The sequence below is a fragment of the Saimiri boliviensis genome, chromosome 3 (genome assembly GCF_048565385.1).
Source record: "Saimiri boliviensis isolate mSaiBol1 chromosome 3, mSaiBol1.pri, whole genome shotgun sequence".
Taxonomy (NCBI): Eukaryota; Metazoa; Chordata; class Mammalia; order Primates; family Cebidae; genus Saimiri; species Saimiri boliviensis.
This window is the reverse complement of record NC_133451.1, coordinates 75,839,245-75,858,841: the sequence shown is the minus strand read 5'-3', so window position 1 is coordinate 75,858,841 and position 19,597 is coordinate 75,839,245. Positions and strand designations below refer to the sequence as shown.

The following is a 19,597-nucleotide window of genomic DNA, read 5'->3' as shown; positions in this document are numbered from 1 at the left end:
AAACCATACTATTTGGGTATGTTAAATAAAATATATTATTAAAATTAATTTTGCTTGTTTCTTTTCACTATTTTTTGTTTGTTTTTATTTTTATTTTTTGTTTTTGAGACAAAGTCTCACCCTGTCACCCAGGCTGGAGTGCAGTGGTGCAATCTCAGTTCACTGCAACCTCCGTCTCCCAGGTTCAAGTGATTCTTGTGCCTCAGCCTCCCAAGAAGCTTGTATTACAAGTACACACCACCACACCTGGCCTATTTTTGTATTTTTAATAGAGATGGGGTTTCACTATGTTGGCCAGGCTGGTCTCAAATTCCTGACCTCAGCTAATCTGCCCACCTCAGCCTCTCAAAGTTCTCAGATTATAGGAGTGAGCCACCGTGTCCAGCCTCTTTTCACTTTTTATTTTATTTATTTTTTTCTGTAACCCAAGTTCAATCAAAGGTCATTTCACTTTTTAAATGTGGCTACTAAGAATATTTTAGTTATATTATGTGACTTGCATCATATTTCTGTTGCAAAGTAGGACTATGGTGTGGCGTCTCTGATAATGAAGCCTACCACGTACGCTCTGGATTTATTCTGTTTCTACTCCCTTCTTGCTCTCCCACCTACCTGTGCCTCATTTATGCCCAACGTTCTTAGAACTAATGTAGCTCCCTGTAATGCTCCAATTTTTGATCAAGAATAATCAATAAACATATGGTGAGAGTGCACTTTTGGTGGATTGCAGAGTAAGACTGTGATCTATTGGAACCTACAATTAAATGTAAACTCTAAGGTGCAGATTTAATACAGTAATTTGTTAATTGATTTGTTTGAATGTGTAAGTATTTAGGCTTCAGAAATTACTGCTGACTTCAACATCATGTCTATCAGAATATGTACATGGGACATGACAGATGGATTACCCAGACTTGACAGTCAGTTCATGGTGGGCATTTGTCATCTCTGTATGCCTCAATATTGTTTTTGTTTCCTATGAAGCAATAATGGAGTGGTACACATAGTTTTAAACAAAGCTATCAGCATCCAGCACCATGCAAACAATAAGAGGAAGAGAGATTATCAGGATACCGCTGGGGGTACGGCTTCAAGTACAGTTGATCTCCATTCACTCCCTGCTTCCTGAGGTTGAGATGGTGGGGCCATCTCTCCCTCCTCATTAATCCTCGGCTTTCCCTCTGCTTGTTGCTAAAGCACATACTGACTGTACCAAAATGAGCTCTAGGTACCCACACCTTTTCAACATAAATGCTATTCACAGGTAGGTTCTTTTTTTTTTTTTTTTTTTTTTTGAGATGGAGTTTTGCTCTTGTTACCCAGGCTGGAGTGCAATGGCACAATCTTGGCTCACCACAACCTCCGCCTCCTGGGTTCAGGCAATTCTCCTGCCTCAGCCTCCTGAGTAGCTGGGATTACAGGCACGCGCCACCATGCCCAGCTAATTTTTTGTATTTTTAGTAGAGACAGGGTTTCACCATGTTGACCAGGATGGTCTCGATCTCTTGACCTCGTGATCCACCCGCCTCGGCCTCCCAAAGTGCTGGGATTACAGGCTTGAGCCACCACACCCGGCCACAGGTAGGTTCTTTCCCCTATCCACTCACCCACTCCCACTCATTCCAGAGCAGACAAAAGTGCAGGGAAGACAGGTGATCGGGTGAGCACATAAATCTTGTTCCCTTTCTGCTGTGTTGTTGACTCACATCTTGTTATTTAATTTCTTTTTTTAAAATTTATTTATTTATTGCTGAGTTCCCAAGACCTAGAAAATATAACTTATTCTTTGAGTCACTTTTTCACTGGACTTTGATTTACAATTGAAAACAATAACAGGGCATTAAAAAATACATCTTAAAGTGTTTTTGGATTGATTGTGTGATTATTTGTGGCCAAAATTCTTGCTTCATTCCACTGTTATAGTCAAGTAGCTTCTCGTGGAAAGGTATCCAGGTGACAGGAATGAAATAAATATCTCTGTTTCAACTTGTCTTCATCATCATGGGTGTTTTTGTTGTTGCATTATGATTAATTTTTTGAGAATAATGTTTCTAGCTATTTGAAACTATTCTCTTAGAGTTTCTACAAGATTGAATGGCATTGAATTAAACAGCCATGTATTATTCATTATCACGCTGCTATAAACACCTACCTGAGACTGGATAATTTATAAAGAAAAGAGGTTTAATTGACTCACAGTTTTGCGTGGCTGGGGAGGGCTCAGGAAACTTCCAATCATGGTGGAAGGTGAAGGAGAAGAAGGCATGTCTTACCATGGTGGAGCAGGAGAGAGAGAGAGAGAGTGAAGAGGAAACTGCTACACATGTTTAAACCGTCAGATCTCATGAGAACTCACTATCACGAGAACAGCATGGAGTAAACTGACCCCATGATCCCATCACCTCCCACCAGGTCCCTCCCTCAACATGTGGGGATTATAATTAGACATGAGACGGAGGTTGCGGTGAGCCGAGATCGCGCCATTGCACTCCAGCCTGGGTAACAAGAGCAACACTCTGTCTCAAAAAAAAAAAATAATAATAATAATTAGACATGAGATTTGGGTGGGGGCACAGTGCCAAACCATATCAAGCCAATAGAACCTTTTAACAAAAAGAACAAAAGTTTCCTATAAAAGACCCCTCCCCACAACATTTGGAGAATAAGGGAAATATCTTGTTGACAGGAATTTGAACTGAGAACCAAGAAAGTGCCATCTTTGTTCTATTATTGTTTTGATTTGTTAGAGGAACTCACATAAATGTCCTCTAAGCTTCAATTTCGCCATCTGTGAATGGGGGACAGAGTGTTCTTTCCATGTCATGTTCAGATGGGCACTGCAATAAAAGCAATAAACTAATGCAAAAGGAAGAAATTATTTCTTAGACCACAGTAGTCTTCATTGACATTTGAAATTCTTTCACAGCTCCAAATTCTGTGATTCTAAAAAATAAAATGTTTTCACTCTTTTCAACCACCATGTGTAAAAACACTGGTAAAATCTAAAGACCTCTTTCATATTATGGTAAGTTAGGCTATAATTTTTGACATACATAAACTTCCAGGGCGCTGTTTTCTCTCATCATATTCAAAGCTGAACATCTACTTGTCAAGACTTTCTACTTCCTCTCTCTCTGTTCCAATACCCAAGGGTTAAGTGGATTAAAAAATTTTCTCGACCAGCCTGGCCAACATGATGAAACCCCCTCTCTACTAAAAATATAGCTGGGCATGGTGGCACATGCCTGTAATCCCAGCTATTTTGTCAGGCTGAGGCAGGAGAATTGCATGAACCCACAAGGTGGAGGTTGCAGTGAGCGGAGATTGTGCCACTGCATTCCAGCCTGGGTGACAGAGCAAGACGCTGTCTGAAAAAAAAAAAATTTTTTTTTTTCAACAGTGCTATGGGGTGAACAAATTTTAGTAACCTTCCAGCAGCATTGGGTAAGCCAGAGAAACCAAAACCTCAATGAATCCTCTTTGGATTAAAAGAACTGTTGGAATTCTGAAAACGAAACAATTCCTTCCCTTTTCAGGGCCAGGGGTTGAGAACAGCCTGGGCAACAGGGCAATAGAGTGAGACCCCCATCTCTGAAAAAAATTTTTTTAAAAAAACTAGCTGGGCATGGTGGTGCACCTCTCTAGTCCCAGCTACTTGGGAGGCTGAGGTGGGAGGATCACTTCAACCCAGAAGGTCAAGGCTACAGTGGGCTATGTGATTGCACCACTGCATTCTAGCCTGGGCAATAGAGCAAGACTGTCTTAAAAAAAAAAGACAAATAAAAACAAAAACAAAACAATTCATTTTCTTCTCTTCAGAAGGATGAAGCTAATCTCTATGAAATGATGGACTCCTTTGAACATTACCAATTATTGGATATTATGGCATAAAACGTTATTACTATTGTCATAAAAAGGCTAATGTAATATAACATTTAAGTTTATTTTTATTTTCAGATTAATTTTCCTATCAAAAGCACTACTTCCCAATCTAATTCATCTTCTCAGAGTTTTGAAAGCATCATCAGATTAAAAAAATTATTAGTGTAAATTGAATGTCTGTAGATCTCACTGACCCACTGCTATAGCTAAGGTCTCATTAATTGTAACAGCCTAGATGCCATCAATTCTTGCTCCCGATAGATCAGCCCCCTGACAGCCTCCCATGTCTCCCATTACAAGAGGTCCAATAGGATGTGCTCCCCACGTGCGCTGAGCCTCACTTCAGCACTCTGGACTTGGCAGACTTGCCTGTCCTTCTAGGGGCTCCAGAGTCTGTCTTGGGGCTCCAGTGAGTGCTACCCTGACCCTTAGCCACTGCTGCCTCTCCACTTGGTAGATTGCCAATATACCAGGTTCCCAAGGAGCCAAAGTTGTGCTCGTTCCGTTTCAGTTACACTTTGTGAGAGCAGTCCTAAAATGATGCCATTTGTGGCTTGGTATTTTGCAGAGATTTGAGGAAATAGCTACTTGGGTTTTTTATCTACTGGCTTCCTGTTCTCTGTGAGTCAGACATGAAGAACATCAAAGTAGGGAGGGAGACAGAGAGATCTGGGCCAAGAACCAGCACCCTTCATACTCAGGACTGCCCCTGTCTTCTGACAACCAAGATTTCATCCTAAGAAGATCTCTCCCTTTTTTTTTCTTTTATTTTAAGTTCAGGGGTACATGTTCAGGTTTGTTACATAGGTAAACATGTGTCATGGGGGTGTGTTGTACAGATTATTTCATCATCCAGGTATTATGCCTAGTACCCATTAGATATTTTGATTCTCTGGAGTAGCAGAAGGGAGACTTGCTTCATTTTAGTGACACGCTTGACTCTACTTGACTCCACAAGGACTGAACCCTCTCTGTTCTGGAATTCTCTTGTAGTGAAGCCTCTCCCCCTCCCACCACTGTTGAAATGTTACACTGACAGGTTTCTGTGCACACCCTTCACTCTCGATAGGCCCCAATGTGTTTTCTTCCCCTCCATGTGTCCATGTGTTCTCATCATTTAGCTCCCACTTGTGAGAACGGCGGTATTTGGGTTTCTGTTCCTGTGTTAGTTTGCTAGGGATAATGACCCACAGCTCCATCCATGTCCCTGCAAAGGACATGACCTTGACAGAACTACCATTCAACCCAGCAATCTCATTACTGGGTATGTGCCCAAATGAATAGAAATCATTTTATTATAAAGACACAGGCACACTTATGTTCACTGCAGCATTATTCACAATGGCAACATGGAACCATCCTAAATGTCCATCAGCTATAGACTGGATAAAGAAAATGTGGTATATTTACACCATGGAATACTGTGCAGCTATAAAAAAAGATCTCACTTTTCTTGACACAAATGATCTAGAAGACTTCAGTCGCCCCCACCAGAGCTTTCCTTTAGGTCTCAGCTCACCCAACAAGCCTGAACTTCCTGCAGTGGGCAAGTCCCACACACAAGCTGAGATCCTGTTAAGTGAAGATCTACTTTTATTCTGATGAAAACCACTCCAGACCACAGGGATTTAACTTGAGGTTGAGGGACTGTGGGTTGAAGACAGGAGGAATGTGAAACCGGCAGTGAGGGCTGGTGGGGGAGGGGAGGCTGGGAAGCTTCCCAGGAGGACTCCTGGTGGGGTGGTTATCTCTTCACTCAGGCTCTCATTCTCTCTCCAGAATGACATCTTCGAGTGGTCCAGGGACCACCGAGTCCACCACAAGTACTCAGAGACGGACGCTGACCCCCACAACGCCCGCCGGGGCTTCTTCTTCTCCCATATCGGGTGGCTGTTTGTTCGCAAGCATCGAGATGTCATTGAGAAGGGGAGAAAGCTTGACGTCACCGACCTGCTTGCTGATCCTGTGGTCCGGATCCAGAGAAAGTAAGTGAATGGGCATTAAAGAGAGCTACCTGTCCTTCAGGGGCCAGGACAAAGAGACAGCACAATGAGGTGGACTCGTAACCCCGTAGCATCCTCCTCAAGTATTTGCCCTAATGATTTTGCCTTATTTATAAGACTTATCTCTGTTTATTAATTTCCTTTTGCTCATTCAATTTTGCCCAGTGGCACATTTGTTTTGAGTTTCAAGTTTCATTTTTAATGGATTTCCTTTAAGCCAGTGTCATTGTCTTCAGACTAATCTTGCATGGCTGATTTCATGGAATCTGTTTCTGTGGTTCACCACTGCCCCATTCATGATTCTCTGGAGTATCAGAAGTGGGGCTTGCTTCATTTTAGTGATATGCTTGACTCTGCTTGACTCCAAAAGGACTGGACTCTCTCCAGGTATCGTATTCTGTTCTGGAATTCTCTGGTAGGGAAGCCTCTCCCCTTCCCACCACTCATGGAAATGTTACACTAGTAGGTTTCTGTGCAGAGAAAATAAGACTGTTCAACAGAGGGCCTCAAAGCACTCATATGCCCTGATGGTGTCAGCTGAGCATACTGAGTCCACCAGCATTTGCAGAATGAAGCTGCTTTCTACGAGCACATGAAGAAAAAATGCCTATAATTGTGCTGGCAAGTAGAGAGCAACCTTTGTTCTCAGGTTGGCCTGTGTCTGCAAAGTTTGGCCATGGTGAGCTTGTAGCACCTAAAGCAATAGATTTATGTGTAAAGATGGGCAACATATGGACCACGCTCTGATTAGAGCCTTGAGGTAACATGGTGAATAAGTGGTTACTAGTGACCGCCTCCACTGATGGGTAGGAGTCATCTGAGGACTTACTTAATCAGAATCTCCTTTTCTGATGGACATGGAGGCTATGCCTTTGTCCAACACAGGAGTCTTTGCATGAAAGGAAAGATGGCTTAGGAATGTGCTCTTTTCCACTAAAGCCTCTCCTTTTATGCTGTGGGGAGCAGTAGAGCATAGTGAGAAACTGGCAGAGCATGGAGACAGACTGCTGGAATCAGACCCTGTGACTCCTCCACTTAGTGGCAAATGAATTAACCACTCTAAGTCTCATTTTCATCTATAAAATGGGAGTAGCAGTAATACCTATCTCCTACAGCTTTTGCAAAAATACAGTTTTAAAAATGTATGGAAATTGCCTGGCACATAGTAAGAGCTTAGGGAATGTCAGTGATTATTACTATTACACAGGCAGTTGCTAGATTAGAGAATTCTGTGTGTTTCCATCACTGCTTTCTGTTAGCTTCACTGTAGGGTTTTCTCTGTATATCTCAATACAACTCTTTTAGGTGTAAACACCCAGTATTAATTCAGCTCTTTTAGGTTTGAAAATACCCAGTATCAAGTTTTAAAGCAGAAAATAACAAGATGTTTTCAATTAACAATTCAATGATTTATGGATGTTGATTTTTCTCCATGAGAGTAAAATATTAAAGGTCATTAGAGAAAAAGCTGAAAAATTCAGAGAAGTAGGAAGAAAATTATTCACAGTCTTAACATAAACAGGCACTATTAATATTCAGTAGTATTTCTATTTCATATATTTTGCATGACAGCAGTCATATTGCAAATGTAATTTTATGTCTAACCTTTAACTTCAGATTATATTGTGGACACCATTGTCAAGGGTTGCAGAAGAGCCCATCAGTTGTAGATGTCATAGTTTGTTTAACTATCACTCTGCCGTTAGCTATGTATGTCATTTCCAATTCTGTGATACAAATGATGTTGCTATATAATTAGTAATGCTTTGGGACAATCAGACCTTGGATTAATTTGAAGAGCTCAGATGAAAAGGCAAAATATTTTCTGTTTTATTAATGAGAAATGAGCCGGGTCTAACAGTCTGGGTTTCTCTGACCATAAAAATGGAATTTTTTTTCATCTTTTCTCATAAAGAATGTTGTAATCTGATTCATTATGTGTGTACTGGCGGCACATATGTCTAAAGACTATTTCTAAATGCAGGAAGAAGAACAAAGACTATTTCAGCAAGTTCCCTGAATAGTCATCTGAGAACATCTTTCATCACCAGTCCAGTGACTAAAGGAGGCTGAGGCTATCAGAAACCATTCACTCATATCATCATGTCACATATATCATTGAGCTCCTGCTGGGAATCAGTGCTGAGGATACAGCCTAAAATTGGCCTCTGTCTTCTCAGAACTTGCAGGTTCTAAACTATAGAGGTCACCCCTAGTTGCCTGGTCCAGCTCCAGAATAATTAAGGCAGAGGAATACTGCTCTTTGAGAGTACAGGCCAAACAGAGGAGGTATGGCTCTGGATCATGTAGTTTGCATGTTAAAGGCATGCTCCTGGCTATGCCCTTTATTATCTCTAAGAATTGCCTAGGCCCAGGAAGGTAGGCTTTTCCCAGCCAGAAAGGTTTTTAAGATGTCAAAACATCCTAATATGTATGTGTGTGTTTGTGCAATACATCCTATGAGCCAACTAATAAAATATAGATGGAAAGTTGAAGCTAGAAGTGCATGCGTCTTAGATTATTCACTCAATGTTCTTGTGATTATACTTTGCTAATTGAAAGGGGCTACAGCCGTCCTCAGATGTGTGGGTGAGCACTGATGTCCTTTGGTAATTATACAGAACAGAGAACATAGAGATCCATAATCTAAAATAAAGCGTAGAATCACTGAACTAAATGAAGAAAGTTTCCAACATACACAGAAGCAGTCAGCTGTTCAGATATTTTCATGTTCGTGAAGCTGGCTTTACTGGTCCTGCCGGTTAGGCTGTGAGTATGAGCTGGAGGGGTGGATCCTAGTGTCAGGCACTGTCACAACAGCTCAGTTCTTGCTATTCTGGGCTGAATGGAGAGCTTCCTGAGTAACAGAGAAAGGTGCCCAGATGCATTTGGGGCCCACACTTGGGTTATTTCAGTGGCACACCTCTCGTGGGCTGAATCTCCACCTGCTCCTGTTTGATTTTCTGAGAGCAACAGTCCCTATTTCAGTTGGAGGTAATAAGAATTCCTAGCTGACTCCACCACACTCCCAGGGTGCAGTGTTTGTGCAGATCAGTCAGCTAAGTGCCCTTGGAGAGTTTACTCAAACAGGTGATAGAGACTGAGGATTTAGACTACTCCTTCAGTCCACTCAGGACACTAATACAGATACTGCAGCTGATTGATAAACTTTAGCTGAGCCATCCTAATGACAACTTACTAAAGAAAAGCTTGGCAGAGAGTCAGGCTTAATCAGATTTCCATTGTACAGACTCATGGAAGAGAGAAGGTAGGAGCAGGAAAACAACACGTTTCAAGCTATACTTCTAGACCCTAAAAGATAATCTCACCAAGGCTGTCATAACAAGTAGTTAACTGGACTAAACCACATTTTGCTGTGCTGTCAATGTGTATGTTGTGTAAAGGCAGCCACTAGGCTGTGCAAGTGAGAAAAGCCAGGAGTATTTCCTTTTGGCCCTGGCAATTAGGGCCCCTGTCCTAGGTCTTACGACTTAAAGGGCCACACTTCTCTCCACAGAGTGAGGAGATCACAGGGCAAATGGAACATGTCACCTGCCTGACCCTTCCTTGACTTCTGGGCCACACCCTGGATTCCTAGGGTCCTAGAGTCCTGCCTAAATGGCCCTGAGCTCACTTCTAGAGCCTGTAGCAGCCTCTTCCTGGGCTCTGTCCTCCCAACAGGAAATACATAGAGCCTAGGCCTGCAGAGTGGCTAAGGGGCAGTGTTAGCACAGGGACTTAAGCTGAAAAGTATGAGCTCAGATATCCACCCAATGGGACAGAGCAAAAGGGGAAAAGGAAAAGGGATGAACCACAGGCTAGGGACTTCTACCTATACTCTTTGCCTGAACCCTGCAAATGTTGACGTGAACCTATCGGTGAGCCATTCATAAGGTTGAGGGTGAATCCATCAAGAATTATGTTTGGCTTAAATGAGAGGGCATGCACCGCAGGGGTCAGTAGAGAACTGGGATTCTTTTATCTTTCTGCTCTACCATCCTTAGCAGGGGACTTCCATTGTCAGTGTTGTTTCATGGTGCAGATTGATCACTAAAGCTCCAACCAGAAGGGAAATCAGGGAGGCCGAAGGGAGTACATTGCTGAGTTGAGTCAGTCGCTTTTAAGGAGTCTTCCTAGAAGATACGTACAACCTATTCGCTTGTCTCTCATTGACCATATCTGTACCCAAGGGAAATGGGAGAGTGGTTCTCTTGGTTAATACGTCAGACGCTTGAATACAATCTTGGTTTTGTTTCTAAGGAAGGAAGGGTGAATAGATATGGGGTAGACAATTAGCAGTGTCTGCCACAGCCACCCGGTTGTTCTGCCTGAAGCAAAGTGATTGGCTGTCTCCTATTATTCAGTCTTATTTTTTGTGAATCAAGTGGGTAGCCTCTCTGTCTCCACTAATGAGCAGAAACTGGAATCTCAATTCATCTTTCTGAGATGGCAAAATGAAGATAAAATCCAGAGACTGTTTCTCCTAATGCTTTGCTTATTCCATTGAGTCCCATTTTAGGAAAGACATTCCTCTAGAGGTTACATGTAAACACTGTCATACATTTTTAAAGTCATCAGAGAGGATGCTAGTCCAGACACAAGGTCCTTGCCTCATCGCCATGGTGATGAGATAAACTAAGAGAAAATGGATGGAATGGTTCAAAAGAACAAATCACTTCTGTTCTGGTGCCTTGGGAAGAGATCAAAATGTATAAATATTACCATTCCAGGAAGAAAGGCACTCAAACATCTAGAATATTTTTGAGACCTATTTCACCTCAATTCACCCCCTCGTCTGTTATCACTAGTCCTCTCCCCCAATAATGAGCATCACATCTCTCAGTGATACCCTCCTTTTTTGTTGTTTTTAAAGGCGATTTTTAAAAGTGCACTTTTAGGTTTCATTTAGCAAAATTGAGAGGAAGGTTCAGAGATATCCCATGTACCTCCTACCCACACACATGCATAGCCTCCTCCATGATCAGCATTCCTTAACGGAGTGAATATTTGTTACAGTTGATGAACCTACATTGACACGTCACTGTCACTCAGAGTTCATGGTTTCCATCAAGGTTCACTGTTGGTGTTTTATAGTCCGTGGGGTTGGACAAATGTATAATGACAAATGTATCCACTATTGTAGTATCATACAGAGTATTTTCACTGCCTAAAAATCTTCTGTTCTCTGTTCATCATTCCCTTCCCCTAAGCCCTGACAACTACTCATCTTTCCACCATCTCTATAGTTTTGCTTTTTGCAGCTGGGAATCAGTGCTGAGGATATAGCCTCAAATTGGCCTCTGTCTTCTCAGAACTTGCAGGTTCTAAACTATAGAGGTCAACCTTAGTTGCCTGGTCCAGCCCCAGAATGTTGTATAGTTAGAATCATACTGTATGTAGCCCTTTCAGATTGGCTTCTTTCACTTAGCAATATGTATTTGTGCTTCCTCCATGTCTTTTCATTTCTTTTTAGTGCTGAATAACGACCAAAATGTGCTCTAGATCTGTCAAAGTGTATCCATTCGCCCAGTGGAGGACATCTTGGTGGCTTCCAAGTTTGGTAATAATTAATAAAGCTACAATAAACATCCCATGTGCAGGGTTTTTGTGTGTGTGTGTGTGTGTGTGGACAAAGTTTTCAGCTCCTTTGGGTAAATACCAAGGAGCACAACTGTGGGATGGTACAGTCAGAATATGTTTAGTTTTGTTAAGAAACAGCCAAACTATCTTCCAAAGTGGCTGTAGCATTTTCATTTCCAACAGCAATGAATAAGAATTTCTGTTGCTGCAAAACCTTGCCAATATTTGTTGTCGTCTGTGTTCTGGATTTTGGCCATTCTAACTGATATGTAGTAGCATCTCAATGCTGTTTTAGTTTGGATTTCCCTGATGACATATGCTTATTGTTCCATCTGAATATCTTCTTTAGTAAGATATTTGTCAAGATCTTTGGTCCATTTTTAAATCAAGTTGCTTTCCTATTAAGTTTTCAGAGTTCTTTGTATATTTTGGATAACAGTCCTTTATTGGATATGTCTTTTGCAAATATTGTCTTCCTGTATATGGCTTGTCCTTTTATTCTTATTCTTTTGACAGTATCATTTGCAAAGTAGAAATTCTAAATTTTAATGATATCCAGCTTATCAATTCTTTATCTCATGAATCATGCCCTTTGATGTCATATGTAAAAGTCATTGTCAAGCCCAGGTTCATTTAGATTTTCTCCTATGTTGTCTTCTAGAAGTTTTGTGTTTTACATTTAGAGCTGTGATCCATTTTGAGTCACTTTTTGTGAGGTGTGTAAAGTCTGTGTCTAAATTTATTTTTTTTTGCATGCAAATGTCCAGTTGTTCCAGCACCATTTGTTAAAAAGACTACCTTTTCTCCATTGTATTCCCTTTGTTCTGTTGTCAAAGATCAGTTGACTGTATTTATGTGGGTCTATTTCTAGGCTCTCTTTTATGATCCATTGATCGATTAGTCTCTTCTCGTGTCAGTACCACACTGTCTTGATTACTTTGCCTTTATAGTAAGTCCTGAAGTCAAGTAGTGTCAGTCTTCCAACTTTGTTCTTCTCCTTCAATATTGTGTTGGCTATTCTGAGTCTTTTGCCTCCGTATATAAACTTTGCAATCAGTTTGTCAATATCTACAAAGTAACTTGCTGGGATTTAGATTGGAATTGCATTGAATATAGATCAAGTTGAGAAAAACAGACATATTGACAATATTGACTCTTCCTATTTATGAGCATGGGATGATTCTTCATCTATTTAGTTCTTTGATTTCTTTCATTAGTGTTTTATGATTTTCCTCATATAGATCTTATACCTGTTTTGTTAGATTTATATTTGTTTGATTTTTATGGTGCTAATGTAAATGGTATTGTGTTTTTAATTTTAAATGCCACTTGTTCATTGTGGTATGTGGGAAAGCAAATTGACTTTTGTATATTAACCTTGTATCTGGCAACCTTGTTATAATCACTTATCAGTTACAGGAATGGTTCCCCCCCACTCCAGATTTTCTACCACGACAATTACATCATCTGCAAACAATGACAGTTTTATTTCTTCCTTCCCAATCAGTATATCCTTTACTTTCTTTTCTTACCTTCTTGCATTAGGTAGGACTTCCCAAAAGGGAGTGATAAGAGGGTACATCCTTGCCTTGTTCTTCATCTTAGGGGGAAAGCATATAGTCTCTCACCATTATGACATTAGCTGTATATTTTTTGTAAATATTCTTTATCATTGAGAATTTACTGAGAGTTTTTATCATGAATGGGTGTTGCATTTTGTGACATGCTTTCCCTGCATCTATTGATATGATCATGTAATTTTTCTTCTTTAGCCTATGATGTGGTAGATTACATTTATTGGCTTTCAAATTTTGAACCAGCCTTGCATACCTACTATAAATCCTACTTAGTTGGAGTGTGTAATTACTTTTATACATTGTTGGATTTAATTTGCTAATATTTTGTTGAAGATTTTTAGCATCTGGCTCATGAAAAATATTGGTTTCTTTTCTTATAATATCTTTGTCTTGCTTGGTGATACTGACCTCACAGAATGAGTTAGGAAGTATTCTCTCTACTTTTATTTTCTAAAAGAGAAATGCTCTCTTTTAAAAATTATGCCAATTCTCATAGAGAAGTAAATATTTGGTAGAATTCACCAATGAACCCATCTTGGCCTGGTTCTGTCTATTTTGGAAGGTTTTTAATTATTGATTCAATGTACTTAATAAATATAGGCCTATTTAGATTGTCTATTTTTTCTTGTGTGAGTTTTGGTAGATTGTGCCTTTCAGTGATTTGATCCATTTCATCTAGATTATCAAATTTGTAGGCATAGAGTTGTTCATAGTATTTCTTTATTAGTCTTTTAACATCCATGGGATCTTTAGTTGCATCCCCTCTTTTATTTATGATATTAATAATTTGTGCCCTTCTTCTTTTTTTCTTAGTCTGGCCAGAGGCTTATCAATTTTATTAATTGATTTGAAGAACCAGCTTTTGGTTTCATTTATTTTTAAAATTGATTTCCTGTTTGTAATTTCACTGCTTTCTGCTCTAATTTTTAAAATTTGTTTTCTTCTTACTTTAGATTTAATTTGCTCTTCTTTTTTTAGTTTCCTAAGGTAGAAGCTTAGATAATTGATTTTAGATATTTTTTTCCCAACATATGTAGTCATGCTATAAATTTTCCTCTAAGCACTGCTTTCAATGCATCCCCCAAATTTTGATGAGTTTTGTTTTCATTTTAATGTAGTTCAAAACATTCTTAAATGTCTCTTGAGATTTCTTTCTTGGCCATGTGTTATTTAGAAGTGTGTTGTTTGATTTCCATGTATTTTGGGGTTTTCCAGTTGTCTTTTTTTTTTTTGAGACAGAGTCTCACTGTGTCCACCCAGGCTGGAGTGCAGTGATGCAGTCTCGCTCACTGCAACCTCTGCCTCCCAGATTCAAGCGACCCTCCTGCCTTAGCTTCTAGAGTAGCAGGGATTACAGGCACACAGCACCACACGCAGCTCATTTTTGTGTTTTTAGTAGAGACAGGTTCACTGTGTTGGCTAGACTGGTCTTGTACTCTTGATCCACCCACCTTGGCCTCCCAAAGTTCTGGGATGACAGATGTGAGCCACTGCACATGGCCTCCAGTTGTTTTTTATTACTGATTTCTGGTTTAATTCCATTGTGGTCTGAGAGCAAACATTTTTTAATTTCTATTCTTTTAAATTTGTTAAGGTATATTTTATGGCCCAGAATGTGCTCTGTCTTGCTGAATGTTCTATGTGAGCTTGAGAAGAATGCATATTCTGCTGTTGCTGGATGAAGGAGCCTATAGATGTCAATTATATTCTGTGGATTGATGGTGTTGTTGAATTTAACTGTGTCCTTACTGATTTTCTACCTCTTGGGTCTGTTTCTGATAGGGAGCTGTTGACATCTCCAGTTGTAATTGTGGATTCATCTACAACTCCTTGTGGTTTTATCAGTTTTTGCTTCACATAGTGTGACACTCTGTAATTAGGTACATACAGATTAAGGATCACTAGGTCTTCTTGGAGAATTAACCCCTATATTGTTATGTAATGTCTCTCTATCTCTGATAACTCTTCTTGTTTTGAAGTCTGCTATGTCTAAAATTAATATAGCTACTCCTACTTTCTTTTGATGAGTATAACAATGGTATATCTTTCTCCATTCATTTAGTTTTAATCTCTATGTGTCGTTATATTTAAAGTGGGTCAGTTTCTTATACACAACATATAGTTGGGTCTTGTTTTTTGATCCACTCGGATAGTCTCTGTCTTTTAATGGATACATTTAGACCATTGATGTTCAAGGTTTTTATTGATGAAAATAAGTTAATATTTACTGTATGTTACTATTTTCTATTTTTTGCACTTTTTCTTTTCTACATTTTTGTCTTTTATTATTTTTCTGCCTTTTGTGTTTGAGCATTTCTTCTCATTGCTTTTCAGTTTTGGAAGTTTCTATTCATATTTCCTCAAGCTCAGAAATTCTTTCCTCAACCATGTCCAGTCTACTTATAAGCCTATTGAAGGCATTTTTCACTTCTGTTACAGTACTTTTTATCTCTATCATTTCTTTTTGATTCTTTCTTAGGTTTTTCATCTCTCTGCTTATATTGCCCATATATTCTTGCATGTTACCTACTGTATCCATTACAGCCCTTAGCACATAAATCATAGTCATTTTAAATTCCTGTGTGACAATTCCAAGATCCTTCCTATATCTAGTTCTGATACTTCCTGTGTCTCTTCAAGCTGTGTTTTGTTTTGCTTCGGTTTTTGCCTTTTGTCATGCCTTGTAATTTTTCTTGATCTCTGCACGTGATATACTGAGTAAAAGGAATTGCTGTGTATAGGCCTTCAGTAGTGTGGTGGGAGGTATGTGGGGGGAGGAGTTGCATTCTAGAGCTCTGTGATTAGGTGTCCGTCTCTTAGTGAACTTATGCCTCTGGACTGTGAACTTCATGGGTGTTTCTTAGTTTATTCTCTCCTCATTTAGGTGGAACAAGATGGCTGGAATTGGCTGGAGTTGGGTATTTTCCTTCCCACAGGATGGTTAGGCTCTAAATAAAACACCAGCATGTTAGGCTCTGGCTAACTAGTTTCTCCTGAAGGTAGATCTTGTTAAGAACAGAATACTCTGGTATATTTCACTGTGATTCTTTTCTCCTCCTCCTGGTGGAAATACAAGGGAATTTTTTTCCTAATGTATACCATGAGAATCTGGTCAAGCTCTTGGAGGAAAAAGTCACATAAACATGGGGGCCTCCGTATGACTAGATTCCCCCCTGGAGATTTTAACCTTCAGACTTGCCCACACCTAGCCTCCAGCAGTTCATCATTTAAGTTCAGGTTTTCCCAACACAGCACTAGTTCCTGTGAAGGTTTCTGCTCCCTATGTGGTGATTCTCTACGTCTGCCTGTCTGTCCAATTTTGGGAGCAGTGGTTTCCCTGTAATCTCACATCTCTTGCTAATCTAAGAGTTGTTGACTTTTTTCAGTTTGTTCAGCATTTTATTTGTTTGGATAGAGTGGTAACTTCTGAGCTCTTCATGTGGAACCAGAAACTGGAAATCGATACTTTCCTTTCTTTTCTTTTCTTTTCTTTTTTTTTTTTTTTTAACTTTGTGTAACCCTATCTGTCTAAACCGTAAGTGTATTTCTCTATTTTGAGCATCATATATATATCCAGGGCAGGGTGGTTAGACAAGACAATATTTGACTTATCTTTGCTTCTTCACTCCACCTTCATCTTCCACTTTAGGGATTATGTATGGAGTAGGATGCATCATCTGGGGATTTGCAACCAACCGGACTCCATCTCCCTTGACTGAATCCATTGCTCTTTGATGATGGTTCTATGCAGGGCTTTGGAGAGTCTCTTTCTGTTCTGAGTCCATTTGCTGCGAAGGCCTCTCTACTTGTTACTAAGATAATAGAACAACTCCTGCCTAGATGTTAGGGATGTTGAGCACATTCAAAGCCTTGATTGTGAAGCAGGAACGGCCGTGAGAAACAGACCTCTCGGACACTGAACTAGGAAAGAATGGGTGATTTATTTGGCCGGGAGCAAGGCAACATAGTTGTCTAACAGCCAAGCTCCTCTAACAAAGAGAAGCTCTGCCTTTATGTAGGCTTACAACTCTAGGTATTACACGTGTAAGGGTCTTGGGTTTACAGCCTTAGAAATTACACGTGAAAGGATCTTGGTCCGTGGAGTAGGGGTGGGGTGGGGGTTTGATCTTGTTTAAGTAAAAACAATGCCTTCCTGAAAGATTTCCCCATGCCATACCTGCTATCTACAGGAAGGTGATTAAGGAGACACCAGTCAACCAGCCTTTACTTCTATTGAAATGCAATGTAGAAGTCATGGGGGAGGTGACCTTAGATGCTTGGGTCTCTTTCCTCAGTTGGTTATTTGTATTTTGTGAAAAACTCTGTAGAAACCATCTCAAAGGAGAGACCCTGGATGATGAGATATTCAAGCATAGAAACCTGTGTTTGGAATTCGGGGAGAGACAGGGAGACACAGGGGCTTTTAAGTACAAGCACGCTCTGCCACTCCCTTACTACTCAGTTACCCTGGATTTGGTGACTGCCTTTTTTACTCGGGTCCTTTATTGGTCCTGCAGAAGGGAAACCAAAGTTGGCCCTGTGGTAAACATCACTTGGCCATGCTATAAGCAGAACCCAGCTCTTTGGTATTCTGCCAACTCACAGTTTAATACCAGATGCCATGAGGCATGTTAATTTGGCTTCTTTCTCTTTTCTCCATGTATCACTTATTCATTTGAAAACTATGTTTTGAGTACTCGCTATATGTCAGGCACTGCTTGAGATACTGGAGATTGAACAGTGAAAAAGAGAATAAGGTTCTGGAGGGTGGTTGCCCTACCTTTCTAGAGCTCCCCAATTTGGGTCTGGGAATGTGGAAGGAGGAAACTCCAGCACACACCTGCTCACCGCCAGACCGGGCCCCTCTCTCTACAGACCCTTTGCTTCTCCCCATTCAGTCTCTCCTGTTACTCAATCTCTGTCCCATTGATCTGTTTCTGGTTCACTCCCTCTTGTCTATTTGCCTCTTTCTCTCCCTGTGGTCTTTGTCTTTTCACCTGCCAGACAGCTTTGTTCATTTTTTTGTGCCCTTCTCTGCGTGGAGACATTTTGCCTCGCCTGTCACACTGTGTTCTTAAAGCCATGATGTTCTTCTCTCGCAGTTTTATAAAAGAACAAAAGCTATTTAGCTGATCACTCAGCAAGACTTTTTTGTTGTTGTTTTTGGTGGGGAAGGGAGGAATTTTGTCCTCTTATAGTCTCTCCTCACTTCATCACCCTGCTTTAATTCTTTTCAAACATTCCTGTGAATGTAAATATTTCCTCTCCTTGAATCTTATCTCCCATTTTTGAGTGGCAGTGTATCTTTGGTTAACAGCTTGTGCCCTGGAGTCTCTGTTACTCTGCCCTCACCTCAAACCACGACATCTTATCCTGGCTCTGCAAAAATTTTGAGAATGGTTCTGAAAATAACAGCTACTGTTACAAAAAAAATTGAGAATGAAATATTTTTTCCTTGAATAATCTTCCCTGCATCCAGCTGTAGTTGGCAAAAATTAAAATTATGTAGCTTCCAATTTCAAGAACTTGGTAAAATCAACTAAAGAGGTATGAACTGTGTTTAATTAGATACTTTCCGTTAAAGTAAATGGAAAGGGTAAAATATCCTTTAACTACTTTTATTAAACTTTTGGCCTTTCTAAAAAGACATGATTATTATAGCTGAACAGCTGAATTATATTCTGGGATACAAGACAGAGATGATTCAATATTGAGGTTACAGCATCAACACCAAAATTTCCCTTAATGGAGTGGTTAAAATTTTGGGTTGGGGAGAAATCGGTGTGATACATTATTCAGTAGCTTTTTATGACTTCTTAAAATTTTCCAAGTCAAAATGTCTTTTTTTTTTTTTTTCCTCTGTAAGAGGTACTTTTCCTACTAGAACTTTGGGGGAGAGAGAGAGAGAAAGAGAGTGAGAGAGAGAGAGAGAGAGAGAGTGTGTGTGTGTGTGTGTGTGTGAAAATACACCGACTGTATTAGCAGTCATTTTGCCTTCCCCACTTTGACTATCCCATTTTTATGTGCAAGAAATTCCCCTGGCAAGATGAGGAGACAGTTGCTCGAATTTCTGGAACCTGAGTACTTAACTCACTAGCATGGTAAACCTTTTTTTTTTTTTTTTTTTGAGACGGAGTTTCGCTCTTGTTACTTAGGCTGGAGTGCAATGGCGCAATCTCGGCTCACTCCAACCTCTGTCTCCTGGGTTCAAGCAATTCTCCTGCCTCAGCCTCTCAAGTAGCACGCACAGGCGTGCGCCACCATGCCCAGCTAATTTTTGTATTTTTAGTAGAGACAGGGTTTCAGCATGTTGACCAGGATGGTCTCGCTCTCTTGACCTCGTGATCCACAAGGTCTCTTAAAATAAAGAGACTTTCAAGGAAAGCTTATGGCTATAGCTCCAGGGCATTGTCCAGTAATATATTTATAAAAGGTTTTTATTCAATCTCTATTTTCTAAAGAGTTCAAACTATTTTTATTGGTTTATGCATCAGAGAAAATAGCTCTTCTTGCCTTTTTAGTGTCTCGTGTTTTCCATACAGTAAGGCAAAAAAC

General features: G+C 40.1%; 1 protein-coding gene across 1 annotated transcript in view; it reads left to right on the top strand.

Annotated features, from left to right (window-relative positions):
• The window catches only part of SCD5 (stearoyl-CoA desaturase 5), a 171,835-nt gene that overhangs the window by 113,017 nt on the left and 39,221 nt on the right, over positions 1-19,597 (top strand). Inside the window, exon 3 of the mRNA XM_003923955.4 lies at positions 5,662-5,867. Within this exon, the coding sequence (XP_003924004.1) occupies positions 5,662-5,867 (206 nt within the window). The remainder of the gene's footprint in view (positions 1-5,661; positions 5,868-19,597) is intronic.